This window comes from Trypanosoma equiperdum (assembly GCF_001457755.1).
Source record: "Trypanosoma equiperdum strain OVI genome assembly, contig: ctg_1668, whole genome shotgun sequence".
Lineage (NCBI taxonomy): Eukaryota > Euglenozoa > Kinetoplastea > Trypanosomatida > Trypanosomatidae > Trypanosoma > Trypanosoma equiperdum.
In genome coordinates this window covers 896-9,987 of record NW_027123691.1, presented here as the reverse complement: position 1 = coordinate 9,987, position 9,092 = coordinate 896, and the positions used below count along the sequence as shown (strand labels likewise).

The 9,092-nt window shown below is 46.9% G+C and overlaps 4 protein-coding genes across 4 annotated transcripts; all 4 read left to right on the top strand.

The window, feature by feature from the left end:
* Positions 1 to 796: 796 nt before the first annotated feature.
* On the top strand, positions 797 to 2,248 carry TEOVI_000689900 (uncharacterized protein; the record flags this gene model as incomplete). Its single annotated transcript, XM_067222643.1, has 1 exon — positions 797 to 2,248. One exon carries the CDS (start codon positions 797 to 799, stop codon positions 2,246 to 2,248), a length of 1,452 nt encoding a protein of 483 aa, XP_067078744.1.
* Positions 2,249 to 3,221: 973 nt separating this feature from the next.
* TEOVI_000689800 (LicD family, putative) lies at positions 3,222 to 4,280 on the top strand (the record flags this gene model as incomplete). The annotated part of the gene is made up of 1 exon (XM_067222642.1): positions 3,222 to 4,280. One exon carries the CDS (start codon positions 3,222 to 3,224, stop codon positions 4,278 to 4,280), a length of 1,059 nt encoding a protein of 352 aa, XP_067078743.1.
* A 550-nt stretch (positions 4,281 to 4,830) lies between these two features.
* On the top strand, positions 4,831 to 6,561 carry TEOVI_000689700 (GAF domain/TIP41-like family, putative; the record flags this gene model as incomplete). Its single annotated transcript, XM_067222641.1, has 1 exon — positions 4,831 to 6,561. One exon carries the CDS (start codon positions 4,831 to 4,833, stop codon positions 6,559 to 6,561), a length of 1,731 nt encoding a protein of 576 aa, XP_067078742.1.
* Positions 6,562 to 7,337: 776 nt separating this feature from the next.
* TEOVI_000689600 (Sulfate transporter N-terminal domain with GLY motif/Sulfate transporter family, putative) lies at positions 7,338 to 9,059 on the top strand (the record flags this gene model as incomplete). Its single annotated transcript, XM_067222640.1, has 1 exon — positions 7,338 to 9,059. One exon carries the CDS (start codon positions 7,338 to 7,340, stop codon positions 9,057 to 9,059), a length of 1,722 nt encoding a protein of 573 aa, XP_067078741.1.
* Between the last annotated feature and the right edge of the window lie 33 nt (positions 9,060 to 9,092).

Below are 9,092 nucleotides of genomic sequence, written 5' to 3'. Positions count from 1 at the left end.
TATATATATATATATATATATACATATATTTTACATGTTTATGTGATGCGTGCATTACACATTTGTGCTTTTGTTGTCGTTGTCGTTGTTGTTTTTCTTTACCCCTGCTGAAGTGTATTCTGTTGAGAACAAACACGGGATTTTTAATTTCCCACTTTGTTGCACTTGAGAATATATGTTGTAAACCTCATTTTTTTTCCCCCTCTCAAAAATAAATAAATAAATAAAATAATGAGGAAGAACAAAAGAAAACGCATCTTCTTTTTTCTTTTTTCTTTTTTGCCTTCCATTTGCTTATTGTGCGCTCTTCGGAAGTTTTTTAGGTGAAGCGAAAAACAAAACAAAAAAAAGTGGTGATATAAAATATTTATATAAAACCGTGTGCCACATCTGGCTGGGACACGTACGCTGACGGTGCGCGGGGTTCCATTAGACACTTCACGATTCCGCAAAAAAAAGAAGCACTTCAACCCAGTTGAAAGGTGTGTGTTTGTGGAAGAACTGGAAACAACAACAGCAACAAAATAACACACAAAAAAAGAAAGAACATTACATAAATAGAGTTTTTTTTAAAAAAAAAAAGAAAAAAAGAAAAAAGAAAGGAAAGGAAGGAAAAAAAAAAAAGAGGTGCTTCACACTCACTAACCCCGCCCCCAAGATATATTTAGTGGTAAGGTTACAATTTTCACTCATTTCACCTCGCCCCTTGTGTGTAAACATCAGATCTATATTAAATTCTTGCGCCATTTAAACTGAGGCGAAAGTTTTTTTTTTCTTTGTTAAAAAAAAAAAAAAGATGGCTCACGTTGCAATCCGGCGACAGCGAGAGGAGGAGCAGCGCGCTCGTGAACAGGCCCAAGCTGTGGAGAAGCGTATGCGATTGGCTGCTAACTTTGAGACACGGAGTGAGAAGGTTTATGAACAAAAAGATTTAATGCGACGCCTCGATCTTGTGCGTGCCAAACACGATGATGCCCTCGTCGCCCGCCGTCAACGACTTGCTGCAATGCTCCTACGAGAGAAGGAAGAACATGAGGCGATGTTAAATAATCTCACAGAGACGGATGAGCAGCGACGTGATCGGCTTATTCGGAAAGCGCGCGAACTGCGGGCCCAACAGCAGCATCACCTTCGTGTGGATGCTCAGAAGCGGCATGAACGTCTCTTTCGTGAAAAGATTGATTGCCTTCGCCTTGCGGAGAGTCGTTTGAGGGTCATGCAAGTTGCTAATGCCCGCTTTGAACAACTTGCATTAGCAGAGAGACGCAAGGAGGAGCAGCAGCGGGAGGAGGAATTCTTTGCGCAACAACGGGTTGAGGAGAATCGGCTTGCGAATGAGCGAGCTCAGAAGGACTTAGAGGAGGATTACATACGAAAGCAGGCTGTTGTAAAGGCGCTAGCGGCACAAGTAGAGGGGAATAAAATGCGGGCGGAACAACACCAACTGGAGGTTAAGAAAGAGAATGAAGCCTTCTGTCGTGCTGTAGAGGAGGAGAGAGCGGCGGAGGCTCAGAAGAAGATGGAAGCCCGCATCGCCCGAGCAGCACTCGCAAAGGAGATGAGTGAATTCAACGAGCAGTTGCGCACTGCGCGGCGGCAGGAATATGAACGACTCCAAAAGGAAGACAGGGAAGTGCTTGACCGAATGCTGGCAGAATTGGCGGAGCAAGAGCAGGAGGAAAAACGGCGTAAACATGAGCTGCGTGCGAATGCCAGGTTGCATCTGAAGGAAGTTGAGAGGCAGATGAACCAGCGCAAGGAGGATATGGAAAACTTAGACAAACTGTGGGAGGAGGAGAACAACAAGGTGTGGGAAAAGCGCGAGGCCCACTGGCGTGCGGATGAGGAGAAACGGCGTAAACTCCTGCGTAATGTACTTATCGTACGCCGGCAGCAGGTTCTGGACAAACGGCAACAGGAGAAGGAGGCAGTAGAGAGAGCTGAAGTAGAGAGACAAGAGTTCCGTAATATGATTGCGGGGTTGGCTGATATTGATGCAATGGAGCGAGCGCAACGTTTTGCAGTGGCAAAGGAAAACCAAAAGTACCTCGAGTCTCAGGTGCAACGGCGCAATGCAGAGAAGGAGGAGGTGCGAATGGCAATGAAGACAGCGCTGACTGCTGAGCAAGAGAAGGAGAAGGTACATGCAGAGAGAATCAAGAGGGAAATAGAGAACTTAGAGCGGGCAAAACCGGAGCGTTACAAGGACGTGCCGCTGTTGCCCCGGCAACGATTCCCACCAATCTAGACATAGTGACAGCAAGGTAAATTAAAGCAAAAGCAAAAGCAAAAGTAACGCAAAGGAACGAAAGAGAAAGAGGGGAAGAAGAAAAGAGAGAGAGAGAAAAAAAAAGAAGGAAGTAGAACAAAAGAGGGAGGGACGTGGTGTGAAATGTGAAAAGGAAAGAATAAATAATCCACAAACGCTCATACACATTCACATGTGCGTGTGGAAGAGGATAGTTGGATTGTGAGAAAGGTACGTATGTTTTTTTTTATTTATATACGTGTGTGTCTTTGTGTCCTCGTGTTTGCTCGTGTGTGCGGTAAAGACAGAAAAGAAAAAAAGAAAGCATCTCTTCATATTGCTTCCATTACTTTCTCATTTCGGTTTCCGCGCATGCTTGTTTCAAATAGTGCTGATTATATTTGGTGTGGTGGCTACTGTTGTCTCGAAGATGTATAGGCGGGTGAAGGCGTGCATGTATCAATCCAACTTAATGTCTGATCTCCCCTAATCTTAGCCCATTTCCGCCGCTGCGTTTTAAAGTATAAAGAATATTTGTATATATATATATATGAGTTTGCCGGGGCGGCCTGTTCTTCTTCCTCCCTTTTTCTTTGCTCCTTTTTTTTTCCTGTTGTGAGAACTGAATGGTGAAAGAAGGGAGATGTTGCTCTAATGGCAACCGTGGGAAGATGTACTTTACCTTTCGCGTTTTTATAGTGCAGCACGCATATATATATATATATATGTTTGTGTGTCTTTTATTCCCCCCTTTCCTCTTCAATGAACACCTATGCTTTGTAATTTTGTGTGTTAACAAATGCCCTTGTAGATTTGTTGATGCTTATTCATTCGTTCATTCACTTTTCCTGTCTTCTGCTCAACATTACTGCCTGCATTGACCCCGACGTCGTTGTATTTCAGCCAACAGAAGGCATCGGTACAACGCAGGAGAGCCTCGATCCCGTCCTCACGGATTTGAGTAGCCAATTCTATGCCACTAAATGCTCAACAATTGTTATTTCACTTAGCACGACGCAATTCTGCCCCACCATGGCGCTGGTTCCCGACTGCAACAGAGAACAAATTGTTTGAGCGACTTGACACGAGCGGTTCTCCCACAGCGCAAGTTGTTTACTCTCAGTTTGTACAGGCACGCCTTCAGGGGAGTTGCAGTGCAGGCACCGCACCAATTCAGCTCGACTTGTTTTTAGATGAGTTGACTCCTTCAGACGATGGCGATTACATTTTGAGATGTCCGTTAGCAAACAGTCACTTGATGAAACGCCTTGTGGTGCCTGCTCCCATGCGGATAGCCATGCATGGATTACTGCAGGAAGTTATTGATGTGTTCCAGCAGGCAGGTATTCGTTATTGGGCTGCAGGAGGCACGTTACTTGGGGCCGTACGGCATGGATGCATTATTCCGTGGGATGACGATGTGGATTTGGCAATTTCCGTCGAAGATGAGTTGAAGCTCCGATCTGCCTTCAAATACCCGTGCGCCCATGGTAGTGATGACAATATCGGTGATAATAGTGGTGATTGCAACTCTGAGTACTCAAGCGAAAGTAGCAGTAATGAAGTTGAGAAGAATGATGGAAACAACGGCGGAAATCTGGTACTTGAGTATGTGCCACTCTTTGGGTATAAGGTGTATAGCCGTCTGCTACCGCCCCCTTTCCCTTCACCGTCTTTGCCTGGCGTTGGTAGTTCATGCCTAAGGTATGGCTATTTTGTTGATATATTTATTATGCGAGAATCCAAAAACCGCTTTGTTTTGGCTCGGGAGTCCGCTCAGCGGACGTGGCCTGACGAGTGGTGGCACGTGGATGAGTTGTTTCCATTGCTTCAAAAACCCTTCGCTGCTGTCGCGGCATGTGCGAGTGAGCAGCACCCCCAGACGGCGCTGCAACTATCGGTGGGACGGTACCCGCTCATGCATTTGCACCGGTTGTATGGAGAAACGTGCATGCAAGAAGCCCTCATCCCGCGTGAGCTTCACGGCCGTGAGTTAAGTCACTCGCTCCGAATTCCGTTGGAGTTGCTTTGAGGTTCACACCGGAGGGGGAAATGCCGCGAATGTGTGTGCGTGCGTGCGTATATATATATATATATGTGTGTGTGTGTGGAGGAAATCTTCGTTTACCGTTCTTTGAGCGCAGGGTCGCGACACCCCTTCCCATTTATCCCATTACAGTTCGTATCGCACATCAAATCTTTTGAAACATGTTGCTCCCCTTCTGTTGAGTATACAACGTCCATTTATTTTTGTGATTTTGGCTATCACCCACTTCCTGCCCTCTTTTTATCACTAATTTTTTCCCTTTACTTTTTCGTCCGACGTATCTTTCCGGCGGTAACGTGGAGAAAGTGAGTTCCGACCCGCCCTCGTGGTGAGATTATTGAGCACCCGTAGAAACATAAAAAAAAAGGGGGGAGGGAGACAGAGTCTGAAATAGGAAGGCTGCGAAACTAAAGGAAGAAATTGCGAAAAAAACATTATAGGGAGGATATATCGACCAATTATCACTGTTACCATCATCACCATTATAGTTACCATTTTACTTGATTAATACGTTGTTGTGATTCGCTTACAGTAAATGACCGAAAGCGTTGGAGCTAGCACCCCGACGGGGGGCCGCAGTGACAAAGTGACGTTTTATTCTCGTCTCGTGAAGGAGGTGCAAGGCATTGTTGAGTTCCCCAGTAAACGTTTGGCACCTGCCGCCAACGCAATAATTAACCTCAGTAACGTTGCGGCGTCACTTTTCTATGGATTGAATCGACACGCAAACCCCGAGGCCGTCTTGCAGTCGCCACCCGTCAATTGGCTCGGGTTTTATCTCATGCACGGCCCGGAGCTTCTGGCGTTGGGTCCTTTTCAGGGTCGGCCGGCCTGCACGGAAATAAAAATGGGTCGCGGTGTTTGTGGGACGGCGGCACAGCAGGCGAAGACGCTTGTCGTTTCCGATGTCCATGAATTTCCGGGCCACATTGCCTGCGACTCGGCTTCAAACTCTGAGATTGTGGTCCCAATCAAGTCGGCAGCGGGGGAAGTCGTAGGTATCATAGATGTGGACAGCACGCAGCTGAACTTCTTTGACGATGTGGATGCACAGGGACTGCAGGAAGTAGCAGAAATTGTAGCGAGGCACGTTGACTTCTCCGTCTTTCATCAATTTTGCACACAAATGCCTCTAGCGGGTACTGGCCCCAGTGCGCCTGAGAAGCCGACCGCTAATGTGGGTGCCGGATCTGAAACCCAACCGTCGGTATTACCATCTAACGACGGCACTGACAAGAACATCAAGGACAAGGTTTGCCTTACAGGATCAGCTGTTGCCGCCCTTTGTGCCTCTGGGCTGGCTGCGAAGGCAGTGACATTACCCCCAAGCTGTAAGTTGTCCGCGGCCACCATCATGCCTTTATCAAACCACGCGGTACAGGGACAACGCGAAGCTTCGTTAGAGGAGGGCCGGCCATTAGTACAGGCGTCACCGAGACGCTGGTCGGTGGATATTAGCGGGTGGGAATTTGAGGCGACCGACTTCACGCGGATATTGACACAAGAGGAACTAAAGCAATACGAGGAGGAGCTTGGCATTGGCTCCATACCAGAGCTACAATTCCCCTTCAACACTCTCCATATCACACCTGTCGCCCGCCATGGTAAAGTTCCACTTTTGAGTTTCTCCCTGAAAGATCTGTTACGTGCAGCCGCTGCATATTACAAAACTGAGTCTTATCGCGAAACCACCGTTCCTCAGCTTGTTATTCCCGTCTCTGAAACGTGGAAGCGCACCCCATACGCGGTGTTTGATGCGAAGGTTGACTGGGCATGGCGAAACGACTTTTTTGGCTTTGACAAAAGCTCTTGTACGTTGAAGCCGCTGGAGCCCACGATGCCTGGCTTAAACTGGGATCTGTTGAGAGATCGTACGCTTCCCATTCTCTTCTTTCACAACTTTGACATGTTGGAAGATGACCTGCACGACCACGGTGTGGTGAAGAGTTCTGTTCGAATCCGAGCTATGCCCACGGCCTTCTTCATCCTTCATCGCCACTTTATACGTATCGATCACTACCGCATTTGGATTCGTGACGTGCGCATCTTTCATCAGTACGAGGTGCGGCGCGAGAATGGGGAACCACACATTGTTGTGCGTGAAGAAGTGCGGCTGCTTGACATTAACAACGATGTGCAGTGGAGTGAGAAGGATTCCGATGAATGCGCCCAGTTGGCGAAACTTGAGAGTGAACAGGAGTACTACGTGAGTTTTGACAGGGATTCGGCGGGACGGGGATGGTGGAACACTATTAACACATCGTAGGAAGTTCTTTTCGCCCTTAACCCTTCATTTATCAAACGCTGATTTTGTTTTTCTGCTGTATACTTTTCGTTCATTTATCTTCATCTTTCTCTAGGTGTCATTGTCAGTGTTGTGATTTATGTTGGGCGTGTGCTTTCTCTCTTACAACACATTGTCTCGGCACCTTTTAATGCGGCTTTGCCGTTGAAGATAAATCACCGCACTACCGTTTTCCTCTCCCCTCCCTCTTTCTTTTTCTTTCTCTTTCTGTCTCCCTCCGGTCCCATTGTTTCATTCTTCATTCTTTTTCTCTCTTGGTGCGTGCCTAAATTTTGTGTTGTGTGATAAATAAAGAAATGTTTTTTTGTTTTAAATGAAAGAAGCGGGGAAAGGGAGGCGGTGCGGGAAAGGTAGTGAATAACATTGATGCAGCGAGAAAGGTTATTGTTTAGCAAAAGGAGGAGGATGAAACTGAGAAGAGTATGTTGAAGGAAACGCTGTGCGGAAAGGGAGGCGTAATCTGTTGGGCATTAGTGGATTGCGATTCCATTTGTTACTACAGCTCCTGTGACGTTACATTAATATTTTCTAGTCAGCACACAATTATGTGCGTATACGTTTTTGTTTTGTGTATGTGTTGTTTTGCTCATATATTCTCCCATGTTTCTAATATTTTGGTGAATAACAAGGAAAAAAAATATATTAAAAAAGACAAGAAAGAGCAAAAAGGTGCCTAAGGTAAGATACGTTGTGTAACTTGCACTTTTTTTTTTTTTACTTCTTAAAGACTATAGAGGATGGTGTCTTGTTTCGTGCGGCCGGTGGATGTCTTTGGGAACCCCAAGACTGCCCTCGGTGAGAACCTAGAGCCGCAGCATACATGGCTGGAATGGATATTTATGCCGCGTCACAAGCCCCTCTTCCACAACTTTTCCTCCAATGCGAGAGCAGGTTTGACAGTGGCGCTTGTCAACGTCCCATTGAGTATTGCACTCGCCATTGGCAGCGGTGCCACACCTGAGCAGGGAATAGTGAGTTGCGTATGGGCAGGGACGGTGGCCACTATTGTGGGATCTTCGCATTTCAACGTTGTCGGACCAACCGGTGCGCTCAGTGGCCTTCTCGCCTCAATGGTTGCCGCTCGTGGCCCCGGGGTTCTTTCACCACTGGCGTTGCAAGCCGCGTTGTGGATATTTCTTTTCTTTCTTTTGCGTGTCAACCGTCTCCTGCGCTACGTGAGCTCCGGTGTGGCGCATGGATTTGGTTGTGGCGTTGCCATAGTTATCGCTGTTGGACAAATTCCATCAGCCTTAGGCCTGAAGAACGTGACACCGCACGAGTCACTGGTGGAGAAGCTTAAGGAAGATTACAGAAGAATCGACACCATTAGCATACCCGACACGTTGCTGTTTCTCTCCACAATCTTACCTCTACTCATACTCTCGAAGCGGTACAATAAAATCCCCTGGCAGATCGTGTTTACCATGTTGGGCATAGCTATGGCGAGGATATTGCCTTCTGGTAGTTTGGTGCTTCTTGGGTCAAAATATCCCAACCTTTCACTGAACTTCTTCTCTTTTCAGCCGTTGCACACGCTGATTGAGGCGGACTACTTTGATTTCAAAACAGTGTTGTACGGTTTTGGTATAGCCATTGTGGCACTTATAGAAACCCTCATTAGCTCCATTATTGCAAACAATCACGTGGATGATAAGTCTTACCTCAATTACTCGGGAGCCCGAGATACATTTGGCCTGGCTATGGCGAATCTGATGAGCTCGTTAGTTGGCGGTATTCCCTCCACCGCGGCGTTGGCGCGCACAGCGTTAATGATTCATTCCAGCGCCTTTTCTCGTGTTGCCGGGGTTATTTCATGCATGGCTGTGGCTTTATTATGTAGTGTGTTATTGCCACTATTCCGTGATATTCCCATGGCCACCGTTGCGGCAATCCTCATGGTGGTGGCATATAAACTGGTGGACTTGCACGACTTGCACATATTGCATGTGGTTGATACGGCAAATTTGTATTCGACCATCATTACATGCGCCGCGTGCGTACTTACCGATACGTTCGTTGGACTTGTTGTTGGTGTCTTTATCAGTGTACTTCTGAACTATTCTGATTCACAGGAGGCGGAGGTTTTATTTGAAGAGGAGGATGAGACATTTGCCTCACCACACCGCCCGGAACCCGTTATGTTCCGTGTCCTTATTGTTCGACCACAGGAGTCTCTTCTTTTTATTAATGCGGAAATCATGAAAAATACCATATTTGAGCGAAGTGTCACCTTTTGTGAGTCCACGCCTTCTGGGCTGAAGAGGCGACTTGTTCTCGATATGGCTCTTGTCAACCGCGTGGATTTTGACGGCACGAAGGCGTTGGGTGAAATTATTAGTGCACACCGCGAGAAAAATTGGGTTGTCGATGTTATTAACGCCCAACACCTTCGAAACAGCCTCGCCTTGTGCACACCCTTCCATGATTTGCACAAGTTGGAGTATCAAGAATTGTACTGATGATGGGCATTATGTACTGATTATCCGAAATAA